The sequence below is a fragment of the Gavia stellata genome, chromosome 29 (genome assembly GCF_030936135.1).
Source record: "Gavia stellata isolate bGavSte3 chromosome 29, bGavSte3.hap2, whole genome shotgun sequence".
NCBI lineage: Eukaryota > Metazoa > Chordata > Aves > Gaviiformes > Gaviidae > Gavia > Gavia stellata.
Window position 1 is genome coordinate 7,146,832 of NC_082622.1, and position 17,631 is coordinate 7,164,462.

Sequence of the window (17,631 nt, forward strand, 5' to 3'; positions counted from 1 at the left end):
CACCCATCGTCTTGGTGCTTGGCACAAAGTTTTGAGAAACGGGTATTTTATTAGCCCCTCCAGAGCAGTGGGGACTTGCAGGAAAGCCTCCTGATGGTGTAATTTTTTTGAGCTACAGTGACATCCAGTGGCTGTTCCCGATGGACCTCTTCAGGCTGAGCGTGCATTTCTGCCAGGATAGCTGCACATCTGGCGTGGGGAAGTGCAGATTTCTCTCAGTGCAGTGCAGAGCAGCAGGTGAGCCAGCAGCGATCTGCTTGGAAGCTTGGTACTGATCTCAGAAAGCTTCTGCTGGCCCTTAAAGTAGAAGAGAGATGCTGTATTTTTAGCTGCAGATACATTTCAAATCCCTTAGAATTTGCTCTTTGTATACTCTTCACTGTTTACAAGCTCTTATTAACAAAGCCTGTGCAAGGCCTCCCAGACAGACAGCAAAAACCTCTGCTGCAAAGAAGCATCTGCAACATAGCTAGAATTTATCAAAATAAGGGAAAATCCACAGAGGTTCTTTCAACCCTATTGTTTGCTTTTTAATAAAAGTCCTGTCTTGCCAATGTTTAACTGTCACGTAATCTAGGCAGGAAAAGCCCCAAAATGTGGAGGATGGGAGCAGTCATCCCAACAACTTTCCCGTACTTTGGCAGCTGTAGATATTTTGTAGTCACCATTGCAACAAATAGTCATAAAAAGCCCACCAAAGGATAATAGTGATGCTGTTCTCCTCATCTATTAAGGGCCTTTTTTGCATTTTTAGAGAGAGGCAGGCAGGGTGTGTGAAGGTGTACAGCAGAAGCAGGGACTGATGTCTGCATGTGTTGACAGAGCAATGGCTGGAACCAAAATTAGCGTAGAGCGGGAAGTCCCAATCGTGGGATTCACTGGGATCTACTGGGATCATCAGGAGTGGAATTGGCACAGAGGGCAAGACTGCAGGCTTCAAAGCACGAGATGATCAGATCTGGGAAACAGCCAGATCCTCTCTCCTTTTGATGCCATAGAACTTTTGAGTAGATTTAGCACAAAAATAGTCCCTGTATGTGTGTTTTACACTCTCTGTTTTGTGTTTGCCCATCCCTTCAGGAACCAGTGAAGACCTATTCCAGGACTCTGAGGGGCGGGAGGGATCTGAGCCAATTGAGGAACACCAGTTTTCAGACCTAGAGGAATCTGACGATGATGATGATAATGAAGATGAAGAAGATGAGGAGGAAGAGGAAAGCCAAGATGAGCCACCTTTAAAGTTGCCAGAAGGCAAACACACCACCCTCCTGATGCACTCTTCAGGTGGTTCTCCATCTTCTCAAGAGGAAGGCACTGAAATAGCATTGTCCCTAGCCCAAGAAACTATTTCCAGCAGCCAGAAAGTAGGTGAAGGCCAGCAGACCTCCTCCTCAGGGCTGGAAACAAAGTGGTCAGCCGACAGCAGTGACATTGCTGTGTGCCATAGCTTCTTGAGTCTCCACAGACCAGCTTTGACCTCCACCGAACAATTGGCTTCTGCTGAAAGAGAGTCTGTCACAAGGCCACAGATGTCCTTAGTTATGGACCTGTCAACCTCAAAAGACACATCCCCAAGAAAAAGGTGGTCTCCAAGCCAGGACTCTGGCAGAGGTGGTGGCAGCAGCAGACCAATGCTAGCGAGGAAGCACCTATTAACCAAAAATGAAACTTCACCGAAACGGTTTTCACCAACTGGAGAACTGTCTTCTCTAAGGTGCCTGTCTCCAGGGAGAGGGTTGTCTCCTTGCCAGCGCGTCTCTCCCAGGAGGGAGGCATCACCACTGAGATGTGTGTCACCAAGACTTGAGCTGTCGCCCAGCAGGCATCTTTCCCCCAGAAGAGAGCTGTCCCCAAGAACATACCTTCCACCAGAAGGAGAAGTCTCCCCTGTGAGGCACTCTTCTCCGAGCAGAGAGATGTCATCAGTCAGATATTTATCGCTGAAGAAAGTCTTGTCTCCAGGCTGCTCAGAGTCGCCTAGGTATCCATCCCCCGGGAAAGAGGACTTGCCTGGTACTAGCAAATCAGCAGCAGATGACAAAGTTCAAAGCTCATATCAAGCCCAGCATGGGATATTATCTTCGATGCCTCTACCTCACAGGTTTTTTGGCAAAAACGTACAGCTCTACGAGTCCAAGCTGGTAAGTTCAAGTTGCTCTTGCTTTCTAGTCCCTGCAGTATGCTCTTTGATATGTTTTTTAGTGAGGGTTGCAATGCAGAAGCACACAGTGACCTGTGTCACAGGTAACCCAGAGAAAAGTAGCAGTGGACGGCAATGGGTGTTGCACCCATTTTGGTCCTGCCCATCTCAGCTGAAGAGAAATAAAGTTGTCCCTTCTCCAAGGGATTATTTATACTCCTGACCCAATCAGTCTCCTCCTGAGACAAGCAGTAAGGATGACGGCTTAATAATGACTAGTTGTTTATAAAAGGCTTTTTTCCTGGGAATTCATACCCATTTCTGAGATTTCACCAGCGGGGGTGAAGCTGTGACCATTTTTCACTGGTCAGTGATCTGAACCAGATCTGAACTAGCCATTGCACTCTGTTGCTGACTCCTGAGCTACGTACATACACAGGCAACTCTATTAGATTAACTGCTGAGAAATGTTGTTTGGACATCTCTGATTTCATCTCGCTTCTTTCTTCAGCACAGAGAGGTGTTTCCCACTGGGTCCAGAAAATTATTTAATCTCTCTGCTGGACATATCAAATCCTATGGGTAAAGGAAAATCGCATGTTCCTCCCACTGCTACAGGCAAATTAGACGTCAGGTTTGGTGGAACGTTTCCCATTTCTACTGAAGTGCCTGGCGCTCCTGTAATTTATGCTGATGAACCTAAGATTCAGTTGCTGGAGTTACTCTGCTCTGAAACTGGTGTGAGGAGAGACTCAAGCCCTTTTGGACTGCACTGGGAAGGGAGAGGCCTTTATACAACCCCTGGAGAACCTGTCACGGCAGATGCTGACCCAGGTCTTCTCCCAAAAAGCCACGCTGCCCAGTGTGCGTTTCTTCCATGTCTATGATAATGTACCATCTTTTGGCGCTGCCTTCCTTCTGCTTTCCACTATAAGCATTTGTCTTATGTTCTCAGAGACTATCCTTTGGTTTAGGTCCAAAGTTTTGCTTGCTTTAATGCTATTTCCCTTTCCTCTCAATTAACTTGTGGTGAATCTCAGGGCTGTTGAAACCCCGGTGCTTCGACTCTAAAGCATCTCTGTCAGGAAAACTGCCCGCTGCCACTACTTGTAGCAAGTCTCCTAAGCTTGCTAGTCCACAGTAGGAGACAATATTGTCTAACCCTGCTTATCTGCCTATTCATACCTTTTAACTTGCGCTCTCACACACATACCTTTTTGCTCCATTTTCCTGCTCCTTTTATGCACCCAAAGTCACCACTGTTGCTTTTCTCATATGACTCCAAAGCAACAATAAAGACCTGAACAGGAAACTTTCTATTTATTAGCCAGATGGACAGCTGGGCTTTTGTTGCAAAATTGCGTTCCTGGTAAGGCTACAAGAGACAGAAAGATCAGAGGTGGCTTTATCAGATCCCAAACGGAGCTCTGTGCTCAAAACTGGTGCCCTATGCATTGCTTAGAATCTTGGAGATGATTATAGCTTAGCTTCAGTGTAAGGCTTTCTGCCAAGTCTGTGCATCAGGCCTGACTGTGACCATCTCTCTTCCCACTGGCTCTCGCAGTAGGTAGTCTCTCCTTCTGGTGGCTGTTGCACCATTGAGATGATTTGTTTGGGGATTTCCCAGCATCCTTACAGTGACTCTGCCAAGACTTCATGTGGATAAGTGAAATTTAGCAAGTGCTTGGGCTTGTAACTGCTGACCAAGTATACACTATCTTCAGCGGCTCTTGCTTTCTCTCTCTTCTGTTCTCTTTTGCTGCTTTCCTCTGTCACCTCTTCATAGAGATCCAGCTCTCAGGGTCAGGCAATTCTCCATAATCCTACAAAGAAATATGCCCTCCAGTGAATCCTCAAATTTTATAGCTAACCCCATCTTAATGTAGAGTTGACTTCAGCTTCTGTTGCTTCCTCTTCTTGGGAGTCCTATTTAGGGGTTTAGTTGTAATCTTATCACTAATTAATCCATTTCTGTTTAGCCACATATCTCTCCATGATGTACATTAGAAAACTATGTGAAGCACCGAGACAGAAAGAGGAAAAGGTAAAATGGTAGGGTCTTAACCCTTGATTTCTACAGACCACACCATGAGGGTGGTGGTGGGGACCACACTGATGGGTGTGCTTTGTCAGAGTTAATGCTATGTCTCACTCGATCCAAAACATCCTTGCAATTAGCAGCTGTAAGAATGTAATCCTGCTTTAAGAAAGTACAGTAAAAATAAATAACATTATTTTGGGCTCTCAGAAACCCCAGGTACCGAAAGGAATCCAAAGCGTCTTGGATGGCAGGAAATGCTGGCATCTTCTGCTGGGGTTTCAGAGGCAACTCTGATAATAGGACAAGGGGTAATGGTTTTAACGTAAAAGAGGGTAGATTTAGACTAGATATAAGGAAGAAATTTTTTACAATGAGGGTGGTGAAACACCAGAACAGGTTGCCCAGATAGGTGGTAGATGCCCCATCCCTGGAAACATTCAGGGTCGAGTTGGACGGGGCTCTGGTCAACCTGATCTAGTGGAGGATGTCTCTGCTTATTGCAGGAGGGTTGGACTAGATGACCTCTAAAGGTCCCTTCCAACCCCAACTATTCTATGACTCTATAATGATCCAAGCCTGAACCAAAGCCCTGGATCTGTGCCCAAACAGACCGTGGGCATATTTGTACCCAGAAGGCAAATGCTGTGCGTTGTGCTGCTCCTTACCTTAAAGGTTTGGGGCTCCAAATCTTCCTTGGGTGATTGATCTCCCTCAAATTAGAGTAAAACATTAACAAACCCAATCCTTATAGTGGGCGTTCATGATGCTAATGCTGTAACCTGTACATTGCACTGATTCAGCTATTTTTTTCCCCTCTCTGGTGCAGAAGATAGAACCACGAAGCCCAACATGCTCACCTGGCATCACGCAGCCCATCTGCTCCAGACCCTTGCAGGCACCTCATGAAATACATGTCCACACTCCCAGCCGAGGGGAGGAGAATGTCTTCAGCCATCTTCCGTTGCATTCGCAGCAGCTCACGAGGACCCCATATCCTATGATTCCCATTGGGGGCATCCAGATGGTCCAGGCGAGGCCCAGCACCCATCCCAGCTTGGTGCCCAGTTCAGTTGTGTCCCTGCAAGCGGGATACTTTGCCTCTGGCAGCAGTGGCTTCACGGAGTTCAGCCGGGCTCCCAAGAGGGACGAGGAACCTCAGGTCCCGCGGGAGCCGTCGTCGGCATCCGTCTCCCCGGTTGCAAAGGTTTCTAAATACACACTGTCCCCAGAGCTTACGAGCAGTGGTTACTTAGAAGAGAAAATGAGGACTAGTGAGCTTCAGCAAAAGACAGACCAGGAGGAATACAGGGTAAAAATGTTTGCTGAGTCTAGCCACGCGGAGCAGGCAGGCTGCTCGGCATCCCCAGCCAGCCCCAGCACAACCGACGAGCACTCTCCAAAGCCTTCGATAAGCGGGGAAAAACCCTTCAAAAAAACGGGCAAGAAGCAATCTGGCAGCTCGAGCACTTCTTTTGAATCATCCTGCACTTTCATCTCAGATCAACCCTCCCAGCCGTCGGACCGAAGCAGCAGCACTGGCTGCCTCTCAGAGCCCTCATCGAGCCATTCACACGCCCAGCCGTTCTCCGTCCGGAGGAGAAACTTCTCCGGAGAGCCCAGTCGCCAAGGGGGAACCTCCAGGAAGAGCAGTCCACACCTAGAGCACGCAGATTTAGGTCAAACTCAAAAAAAGGTGGATGAAAATGCGGGAAGTACTTAAGCCTCCACCATCTGTTCCACCTTTAGGCTTCCTATGTAAAATCAACAGACATTTTCAACACTATTCCTTTAGTATAATCATCGCTATAAGAAGCACTCTAGTGAATGACCAAACCCATGGAAGATTCCTGGTTTTCTTTGTCCCAGTCTGGTATTATCTCCACATGTATGCAGTTACTTGTGCCTTTTTCTATACCTTTTGTTGCTTGAAATGTACAAAAATGTTTGAGGCTGTGAATATTTTTTTAGAGTTTTTTGGAAAGGGGTTTGTTAGACCTTGTCTTTTTTGCCATTTAGGTGTGCGTAATTATGGGCCTGAGAGATGCAGAAAGGAAAGGGTTAAGCATTTTAAGAGGAAGAAGATGCACTGAAAAACAAAAACAAAACAGAAAAACTTTTTTATATTGATTAAATGATTAAAAAAAAAAAAAACAAACCCTTGCTCCTGTGTACAGAAGTTTATGATTCGTATTTATTACATGCTTTATTTAATTCTCCCACAGTGCTTGTTTTTTTTTTTTTCTCGCATCCCTCTGATTGCCTATGGTTGTGCTTTAAACAGCTGAGACTGCTTTACATTTGAAAAACGTGTTTACCCTGAACTTGTAAATGAAACTAGCACTTCCTTGAGTAGGGGGAGGTCTGTTCCCAGCGAGAGAAATTGTCACTCAAAAGAAAAACTGAATCTTGAGCATCCCTCCCTCCTGCAGAACACATTAAAGCACTTTTCTAAAAAGGGACAAAAAAAGGGTTCTTCTTCAAAGATTTAACTGCAAGAACGTAGGAATGTATCAAATGTAGACCCAGTGCCAGGAATGGTGTCTCTCGCTGGACAAGCCGGCCTCCTGCTTGCTTTAATCCTTCCATCCCCTGCCTGCTCCCCACACGTACGGCCGCTCTGCGATGCCCCCCGCATCGCCCCTGCAAAGTCATGCTTGTGCCTGAGAGCCCCTCTTTTCTGGGGTTTGGAAGCCCTCTGTAAACACCCTCCCTTGGTTTAAAAGTGGAAGTAAACCCAGCCTTGCAACCATTTTTCCTCCGTAATTTTTTAGTTGCGGACAAGCTCCCTCCATCCCATCCCCGCTCGGTCCTGGCTGGTTTGGCTTCGTTGAGCTCTGGGGATGCAGGAGTAGTTTGTGCTCTGCTCATTTGCACGGCTGCGGCTCCGTAACTCATGAGTGAGTCTGTGTCTTATTTTAATTTTATTTATTTATTTAAGCAGAACGTCACAAACATAGCCCTTATTGGGCAGATGGGCCCTTTTTTTGTGTTTTGGAAGAAAAAGGTTATGATGCTGAGTGGTTAATATTTGCAATCAGCTTGTTATGCATGCACAGTAACTTTTTCCAGAGCAAATTTTTAACTATGACCATCCATAGCGGAGCAATGGCTTCTACTGCCAATAGATATGATACCAAATACAGAGAGACCTGATGGAGCCATTCCTCTCTGTCACGTTAACACACTTTTTAAAATACAAATGTCCGAGACATGTTTGCCCTAGCAGACAGCAGGCTCTTTACAACTTCAGAGGGGTTTCTGGTCTATGGAATCTGTACAAACCTCTTTTTTTTTATTTTAACAACAAAAAAAAAAGGTATAAATATTTAACCAGTGGACCAGTTCTTTCTTCTTTCAGAGCTGTTCCAGTTTATCGGGTACGTAATACACTTTTTTATAAAAAAAAAAAAAAGAAAAAAAATTAAAAGAAATCAAATAAAACCCTGAATGAGAACATATTTCCTTGCCAGACTTGATGAGCTATGAACTGTTCCCGTTTCACGGGCAAATAATATAAATTTTTTAATAATCTTCTGTGACGACTTTTTTTGCTTTTCTTGTAAAGGGAATTAAGTATAAAAGAAGATATCATGGAAATAACATTAAGGCTGTGACACTGACCAAAACAACGTCCAGAACCCATTTATACCTTAATTAGCACTTTTATCAAGTTTCCCTTTTTCCCATCTCCCCATCTTGGCCACAAGCCTGGAAGCTGGTCCTGCTTTCAAACCCGGCCAGATCCCATGGCAGGAGCAGGAGCTGGGAGTTCAGTTCAGCATAGCAACTCCGTTCACTGAAACGCTTAAGCACCGCCTTGAATCCTACTCAGGTTTTAAGCGGGTGTTTAATGTCGAGATGACTCAGAGTGGACTGCTCAGCCAGGGTCGGTGTGAGCATCCCTGGAAACCATCCAGCAAATCTAGAGATGGTTTCGACTTTCCTGGCTTCTGCCACTTTTCCCTCCCTTGCCCTTGTCACACTCTTAACATTATTCCAAGGTAGCTTTTTGTATTTAAATTTTATATATATATATATATATAGAAATTGTACATAGAGAAAAATAATGCAGCAGTTGTGCACTCAGTGTCCTGGTTCTGTTAGGTGCATTTGACATGAGCTTTGGGCTAGATCAAATTTGCTCAGCTTCTTTCTGTAACTGGATTTTAATCCTTGACCTATTGATACTTTGCATGGGGTTTTTTTTATCCCTTTGTCATTTCTGGACAGAGGAAAAAAAAAGCCCAACAAAACCCAGACGTCCCTCATTACATTGGTTTCTTGCTTTTCTTGTTGTGGTTTATTTTTTTACTATTATTATTATTACTTTTTAAAGCTTTTCCAGCAGTTCAAGATGAGTTGAAGCTTTCTGCATCTCGGCTGCAGAGCATCTGGGCTGGCAGCCGGCGCTGCGTGGGGCAGCGGTGTGTGCGACCATCCGGATGCCTTTGCCTGTGGCCAAAAAAAAAGCTGGGAGAGGAGTTTGGGAAAGGGCCTTGCAGCAGTGAGGTGCTCCCCGGGTCATCCCTGCTTGGATCCCATACCCATCACCTGGCAGCCGTGGAGCAGGTGCATGCAGGGTCTGCTGAATACTCAGGAGATGGGAAAAAAAAACCCCAAGGCTGTGCTGAGTCTCCACCCGGTTCAGCTTCTCAGCGGAGCTGCTGCGGGCACGGCGGGGGAGGCTCTGGCTGGGGTGAAATGGTGCTTCATGTTATACCTAACGGGCGCAATATGGCCTATTGGATAGGCAAAAAGGATCACAAAAAAAAAAAAATTATCTTTAAGGGCTAATTATCACACTGACAGCTCAGAGCTCCGGGGGAAGGGTGTCCTCCTCCGTGCCGGCACCAGCATCTCCGTCTGCGGGCAGGGCGCGCGTCCCCGAGGGGCTGCCCCAGCCCTGATGTGAAATCATAGCGTGACCTTGTGCAAATCGTATCTCCCCTCTGCCTCATACTCAGCCGAGGAGCACAGCAATGCAGCTCCGCCGATTTTCGTAGAGTTGCGCGTTATTTACGGCGGGGCTGAAGACCCAGCCATCACTGGTGGCTGTCTTTCCTATCTGGAGCACCCGTTGGCTTCCCTGTGTCAGACTTGGTGAAAGCTGTTTGCAAGCCACAGCTTTTAATATCACTCTGGGTGTCTGTTCTGTCTGCAAAATAGGGGTGATAAATCCTGATTTACCTTCCACAAGGGCTGCAGGGGTGGCCAAGTTTGTATCGTTACAGATGCTTTGCAGAGCAGTTAGCAGTATTATTTGCAAGAGAATGTATTAATAATGCAAATAGGCAAATTAAAAACCAAAGCCCAGCCCTTCCTTTTCATCGGCAGGTGGAAGTAAAATCTCCTGCTTTTCTTATGGCAGAGGTTCTTGAATTTGTAGTCCATGAAGGCACGTGGCCTCCAGAGACTGTCTGCTCCTCTTTGTTATATAGCTGGTTAATCAGCCAAAACCCTACTCTGATATTTCCTTCCCTGGTAAGCTGTTTGTGTAGCTCCCATGAATGCAGGTACTCAATGGCAAACAGATGCTCGGGCATCCAAGAGATCGTTCTGCACGGAGGACTTGGCCCATGCTCTTAAATAACTCCTTGAAGCAGTCATGTTAAGTACCAAGCATTATATCCAGAGCTAATAAAGCACTTGTACGTTGGCTTAAGCTTAAGCATTTCTGGAGTTTCTTTGTGCTTAAGCATGAATTTAGCTGCTTTTATCAAGGTTACAGAGCTTGGTGTCTTGCAGGACTGAGCAGACCATGGGAGGAGGAGAGGAGGGCAGTTGGCTCCCCAAAACGCCCCTGCGCCTTGAAGCAGATCTCTGTCAGCTCTAATTATTCACAGGTTGTTGGCTGGATACCCAGGAACTGCAGCAGGAAACTCTTAAAAGTAATGATGAAGTAGCTGTGACATTACAGCTTATGACTGGGAAATGTATTTCATCACCTGCTCCTAAGGGGTGACATTTTCAACCCTGGTGTCTATAAAGTTGCACTTCTTGGCCAGTGCTCGGACTCGCTGATAAAAGCCACCAGCTGGTCCCAAACCCTGCGCTCCCTCGAGCCCCGTCAAAGCCGCTGGGGTTTGCTGCGAGTGCTGGGCCGATCCCGCTGCCTGCTCGCCTGCCGAGCCCTGGAGCTGCCCGCGGCGGGAGATGGCGGCAGGCAGAGCCGGTGGTGCCTGCCTGCAGGCAGCCAGAGAAAAGCGTCCAAGCACCCTTCCAGTCGTTGACCATCAGCTCCGTCGGAGCGATGTCAGGCGCAACTGGCCACCTCCCGTCGCTTTTTTTCATCTCCACCAAAAAATCTGCAGAAGAGTTGGCTTTCTCCTAAGCCAGCTGTCACTTTTCCCTGGTTTTTTTTTTTAAATCCACAGAAACAGCACCTGGACAAGCAATATACTTGGTCACGCAGAAGTCATTAAAATTATTCCAATTTTCATGCAAAATCCTGGACAATTTGATCTAGCCCTTTTCTGCTGTTCTTGCAATAGCTTTTCATTTGCTGACTTGGTTTCATTATGTGCTTTTCTTTTTTTTTTAGTATTTCCATCTATTGCACAGTATTTACAAATAAAACCATACTGTAAATTATTTACAAAAAATAAAAAAAAAATTAAAAAAATCAGTCCTGATGGCATAAAACCAATCTGTTTTCATTACTGAGATATGATGGCACTTACGATCACTTTAGTAAATGTAATGTAAAAAATAATAATAATAATAATAATGTGTACGCAAATTTAATATACATGGTCTCATGTAAGATAAATATTTGCCTTTTTTTCTAAAAGGTGTATGTATTCTGTAAGTGGAATAGTCTGTAGAAAGTTTCTATATGTTCTTAAAATGGCAATACATTCCAAAAAAGGTACTGTAAATATGTACAGCGTACAATGTAATTTGGTAGTTTTGCCTGTAATTTTATTTTAACTCCAGTTTCTACACTTGCATCTTGCAATGTCTGTATGGTTATATCAGTGCAAAAAAAAATGCAGGTAAAAGCACAGTCTGATGTAAAAGAAAAAACAAAACAAAAAACCACAAAAAAATGAAACAAAACAAAAAACAAAAAGAAGAAGAAAAAATACTCAGTATTTGATGTTTGTGACCCTTATTGTAAATGACATCTGTACTGTGAATGAGAAGTTTTTACAAGTATAATATTGCCTTTACTACAGCTCAGATTGTCTGCTCAATCTGAGCGTATTTTTAAAAAAATAGCATGTTGGAATAAATTTTAAAGTCCCAACATATTACTACTTGCATGACTGGCAGTCTTTAATTTTCATTTATTTAGCACAGTCAGGGACCTGGGTTGTAAAATGATGGAGGCAAATTCGGATAAACCAGTGTTAAGTTGCAGCCACCCCTCCCAAGCAATCGCTGCTGAAAACACCCCAGTTGCACGTGAAGTGCTGCCGCAACAAATGCCACGGCTATGTTTTTTTCCATATTTCCTCCTTGCAGTGCTTGTAGTGAAGCGAAGTGACATGGTGGATGCTCTGATGGGGCTCTGCAGAGGCCGGGCTGAATTCAGTGCACTGATGAGAGACCACCTGCAGGAAGCATCCCTGGGCTTGATTTTTTAGGAGGTGTCCTTCCTTGCTGGATTCCCCAAAACTTGGGGTGCTGCATAGCATCCTGTGGTGTCCATATATGCCATGGGGGTCTTGCTGGGCTTTCTGCTGCCAGGGCAAGCAGCGTGCCCTGCCAGCGAGCCGAGAGGGCTGCTTTCCTCACTCCCTCCTTGTCGCGTCCCTCCAGACCATCCTTCCCCCTCCCGGGCACCTCTGGGTGTTTCTCCCCACTGTGTCCTCGCCCAGTTAAACACATCGAGGGCCTGATCCAGAGAGGCTGCGCTCCAACCCCAGCTCTTGGCCAGGGAGATCAGGAGAGGCTTCGCAAGCCCCAGCGGTGCTCCCTCCTCTGCCCCGTCAGCGTGCCGGAGTGCGGGGTGCTGCCTGCCCCGCTGCCTGGGGCATCCACGCCACAGGACCAGCTGGGGGAAAGCAACCCTAAAGAGGGTATTTTGGAGCAGGGAGAGAATCTGCTCCCCTCCCTGTCCTCCTTTGCCCATTCACCCTGCCTGCAGGGAGCAGCTCGGGGGCTTGCTGCAACCCAGCACCCCTGTGAACCCCAACCTTTCAGACCACGCTTTCCAGCTGATGCAAGTTTCGGTGCAGCAAGCGTCACATCTCAGGAGCCAGACCTGCCTGAGGCTGGTCCACCGCCAGCGCTGCTCCTGAAATGAGCATTAGGGGGAAAAAAAAGAAGAAAAGCTTGTAATTTCCCCCTGCTAATTGTCCTTGCAAGGAAGCAAGCTGCCTTCAGCCCAGCCGTTCCCTTTATGCCTCAGTAAACCCTTCTGGGCAACTTCCCGCCTGCTCATCTTCACCCCATCGCCTTCAGCGGTCTGACCAGCCTTTGATGGGCATTTGCAGGCAAGTTCAGAGACTAATGCAGGGGGGCTGGTAGAGGGAGGCTTTGCAAAACAGGCCAAGGAAGGAAATCTCTATCTGATTTCTACCTGTGACCATGCAGCTGGGGCTGCATCAGCCAGCAGAACCAGCTGCTCCTGGTCCAAACATCAGAGCCCATAGCCCGAATATCTGGCTCCTCCGGCACTGGTTTCGGAGCACGGTGGCTGTGTTAGATGAGAGATGAGGGAAGGGGTGGGGAAGCTCATCTGGTCTCCGTTTAGTCTCACAAAAGATGCATTTCTGCATGAAGAGGAGGGAGAGGTGTTGGTGGCAGTTGTGAACCTCTACCTTCCTCCCCTCTGAGAGCTGGATGGCTTTGCAGCGATTACTGCTCTTTCATTTATTCATCACTCATGAAGAAAGAGTGTACCCGTCCCCAGCACTCAGCTGGGGAAGCAGGTCCCTGCTCCATGCCTCAGTTTCCCCAGCTGCAGACAGCAATCATGGCCTCCTCGTAAGGCTATGAGAAAAGTCCAGTGGTTAAAGCATGTGTAACAGCAAGGCCTAAAGATGCCCAGCTTTGGGTGACATCTCCCCAGGGGTTCTCCCACGTTGTAAAGGCTTAGAAAGCTTTGGGTGGTGGGTGCTATGCTCTGCATCCCTCTGCTCCAGGGCGTTCCTGCTCTTGCTGTTGTCCCTGCTCTGAAGGTCTGCTGGGTGCAGTAGAAGTGGATCTAGCATTTTGGTCTGTGCATCCAAAGAGCCTCTGTGGGCCTAGGGAGATGTGTGAGAGCCAGGGCTTGGGGAAGATTGGGTGCTTTACTACACTAATAACACCTTGTATTTTCCTTTACGGTGGTTGAAGGCACAGAGTATTGGCTGGAGGCCGCGGAATGGTGACGTTTGTTCCAGATACGCTGCCAGCCCCTCCAGTGTGTGCTTTAGCCACTGAATGGAGGAATGATTTTTCCTTTTTAAAAAATAGTTTCTCCAATGCTTAAAAACAGAGACGCTTTAAAAGCAGCCAGAGCTGTCTGGAGAACGCTGCAGCTAAACCCCGCTAATCTCCCAAACCTGGAACCAATTTGGTTTACATGAATCTCCAGAGTGGCTCCAATTAATCAGGTGTCCCAAGAAATCCCTTCCCCCTAAAAAGTCTTTGTTTTCTAGACACAGAGACCAGACATTTCCTCCCCTGGGAAGCCAAACGTAGTATCAAAATACTAAGAATCCTTTGGCTGATGTTACAGGCTGGTTCCCCCCGGGAAACGCAGTTACCAATCGCCGTGCCAAGGGGGGAAGGTTGTGACAATGCTGTAGGAGGTTCAAACCAGTGCCTCTCTCTGGCAGCCTGAAATTTCGGCTGTTCTTTTGCAATACCTGAGTCCCATGGTGAAATGGTCTTTCCTCCTCCGAAGGTTCAGCCTCAGCCTCCCAGCAGCTTGGGAGCTTGACTTGAGAACCTGGAAAGATTAATTCCTGTTATAACCAGGCCTTTATGTGCATCACAGGCATAAAAGCACCTTCAGGCATCTTCACTCCTTGACCTCTCGTAGGGCTCCTGGCTGAAGAAGGAGCCAGATTACCCAGCCGAGGGGTGGGTTTTACCTGCACTGTGTTGGAAGATGTGGCCCAGCATCGCTACTGGGGAGAGCTGATGAGCTTGTGTAGAGAGAGAGCAGGATGGCTTTAACAAAAAATCAGATTACCCACTTTCAGTCACTCCACAGTCTTGCACAGAGCTGCACCAAAGGGAGCTGCTGGCGCGGGAGGAGTAACAGAGGGGAAAGGACTGGCATGAAGTAATGCCTCCAGGGAGATGGAGCAGGACTGAAGCCAAGACGGGGTGGAGGTGGGCATAGGCAACTGTCCACACCAAGATTAGCCCTGCAAGCAAGTTTTTGGTTGGTTTCTGGTTTTGCTTTTCCACATTAGCATCAGTGCAAAGAGCCGCGCATGTTCCCGAGGGGTGGAGCTGGCAGGGCTTGCTGGAAAAGAGCTGGGAAGAGAGACTGAGGGCCAGTAAGGAGGGCGTTGGGTTTTGGTCCTGGCATAAAAGGGTCTGGGCCAAATGGAGCTCACACAAAGCTTGCAAGGAATGAATAAAGAGTAGGAAAACCTCAGATCTTTGTTACTTAGTCTTGGTGCTCTGGTTCCTGCTTACCTCTGAATGTAGCAGCATCCCCTTGCTCTGAACAGGCTGGTCTTGAGTGGTTTTGATCTGTTGCTGGCCACAGGCTTCCAGAAGGAGAAACGCCTTTGAGGCCTTGGACTGGATGGATTTTCTGGAACACAGGGTTGATGCCCAGTGCCTCCAGTGCCTTCAGGAGCAGCTCTGGCTGTGCCTGTGGTCCTGGTCCCCCTCGGAGCAGCATGTCCTAGGCCACAGGGAGCCTACGGGACTCCTTAATCTGCACTGAGCTGGTCTTGTTTGATCGTGCCCATGCCTCAGGATGCTTCATATTGGGGTTGTGTCATACAGGGAGGAGAGGAGACCCGAGGGCTGAGAGGGTCAGGGGACCTGGCTCCGGGGATATCAGGACTCCGGTGGGCTGATGGGGAGGAGGGATCGCTGGGGCAGGTTACTGATGTGCACTGCAGATGCACGCGCTGCCTTGCCGTGGGGTGCTGAGCTGGGACATGGCCCTTTCTGCACCTGCCTCACATCCCTTTGCTACGGCTCGGGCAGACAGAGGGAAGGATGCAGGCAAGCGCAGAGGGAGTGGGGCGGTGCAGCAAGCCAACCCGTGAGATGAGGCTGTGCTGCAGAGACCAGCCTGGGGACAGCTCGTTATGTGTGCCTGCGTGTCCAACATCGAGTGCTGGGGAACACGACCCGAGGCAAAATGTGTGGGTGGGGCGAGGCAGCCCCCCATCCCTCTGCCTGGGAGGAGCTCGACCTCCTCCCTACTGCAGCCAGATGGTTTGGGGCCAGGAGCCAGCGCTTTCTCCCATGAGGAGGTGTTTTTGCTGGAAGGGCTGGCATGGCCGCCACGGGCTGATGCTTGTTGTTATGACAACGGGAAGAGGCTGCTGTGTGCAGAGTGGAACAGGGGAGGAAGGAAAGGAAAAGGGATGGCAGTAGAGAAGGTCTTAGCCAGCCAGGGGTCAGGCAGAGGCATGGGGTTAGCATGCACGGTGCAGGGATGGAGGACACCCCTAGGGATGCAGCCATCATGGGACATCAGGAGGGGTTGGACTTTGCACCTTTACCATGGCTCGTGTCACCACAAGAAGGGTCTGGACATGCCTGCAATGCTGCGTGCTGGCAGCCTAAACCCTGCTGGCATCGTGCATGCAGCTGATGGGACCTGTGCACTAGGCAAAAACTGGGAAAATCATGCCCAGTGTAACAGACTCTGCTGATTATTGCAGCAGATCACTCGTGGGGAGCACTGGCAAGCGAAGCATGACTTCATTCTCTTTACAGACATTTCTTGGACCGTTAGCAAGACAAATAAAAAAATCACCTAATAACAAGCTTTGTGTCCTGCTGGAGTCACCAGTGCCCCCTCACAACCTCTCCTGCCCAAACAGGGGTCGGCATAAAATCAAGAGATGCAGGAAGCTGCCGGGGTAAGTCCACGGTGTCAGCTTGTGCTTTTCATTTTAATCAAGTGTCTCATAACGTGCACTTCTTTGTAAAACCACAGCTCCTGGACCCAGATGATTAAGTGAAAAGCTTGGCTTTCATCATTAGAAAGACGCAAACAACCATATCCTCTGGGTTATGGAGGAAAACTTGGAACTGTGGTCCCTGTGTGCTTGCCAAGAGGGATTAACACCCACGTGAAATTTGTGACTCTGACACTGCCTTCCTGTGAGACCTGGTCACATCCCTTAGGAACGTGGACCTGACTTTTCTAAAGGGAGCATAAGCAAAGTTTTCAAGACCAGACCAGATAAAACCCAGAGTAACCTCGTCTGACCTCCTAGCTGACCCTGCTCTCAACTCCCTTCCAACCCAAATTATCCTATGATCCTACATTAATGGGTTAAGGCCTTTCAGGTGTTCAGAAGCTAAGGCGAAGGCAAGACTAGCAGACATTGCTCCGGCACCCCCGTGCTCAGGAGCTTGGGAGTCTGCGAGTCAACCACATCCTACTGCTGCTGCCCTCTCCAAGCCACAGGGTTGAAGGGACACAAGTGACTTGCTCTTATGTTGCACCTTTAACCAGGTATCCAGAAAACACTTTAAACCTCACAAAAAGCCTATGAGATGAGTCAGCTTTATTGTTCCTTTAATTACAGGTCAACTACAGAAAGGGCATCTTTCAGCAAGAGGCAGCTGTGGGTGAGAGCGTATTCTATGTATTATTTATCTCAGAAGGTCTTTCCCCATTTTAGCTGCAAGTTGGAAGACAGCTTAGGCCACAGATATGCCCAGTTGCTTCGGTCCTAAAGAAATGCAGTGTTTCAGCTGAAATATTTGGGTTAGGAGATTAAATACTAAACTCCCGGAGAGAGAGTTGGATTCATGGTCTGAACATTTGGTTAAACCTTTGGTCCTATAAATGTGTGAGCACTGGGAATTCCCAGGCACACACATGCCATTGCTAGCTCTGGATTGTTCAGTCCTGCAACGTATTTCACTTACAGCTTTTTGCTCCTGGAATCAGGTTATTAACTGAGAATCCAAATTTTCACTTTAAAAATAGATTTCTAAATATTGTGCTGTGAGAAAAGGTGGAAACCATGACCTTATATTTCCTAACATAAGGCAAATATGAATAATGTAAAATGTATTATTCTTTTAACCTCATAACTTTGAAGACTTCACTTAGGACTTTTCTATACATAGTGCCAACAGTGCCATGTCTGAACACTAAACTCCAGCAGAGGAGATCTCCAGTTTTAATATCTCCGTAACCCATAAGGATGCAAATTTTTTAAAGGAGTCAGGCTAGATAAAAATCAGGCAGTCTTTTAAGGGAAGTATTGTGCTCAAGGAAGGTCTTTTCATATTTTTTGGCAAGCTCGATACCAGTGCCTTCTGGTCTGGGGCACCTATCGCCCAGCTGGTGGCTGAG

General features: G+C 47.5%; 1 protein-coding gene across 1 annotated transcript in view; it reads left to right on the forward strand.

Moving 5' to 3' along the window:
• HIVEP3 (HIVEP zinc finger 3) overlaps nt 1-5,901 on the forward strand; it is a 66,561-nt gene extending 60,660 nt beyond the window's left edge. The window contains exons 5-6 of the mRNA XM_059830795.1: nt 1,081-2,141; nt 5,008-5,901. Of these exons, the coding sequence (XP_059686778.1) occupies nt 1,081-2,141; nt 5,008-5,901 (1,955 nt within the window). The remainder of the gene's footprint in view (nt 1-1,080; nt 2,142-5,007) is intronic.
• Nucleotides 5,902-17,631: the final 11,730 nt, after the last annotated feature.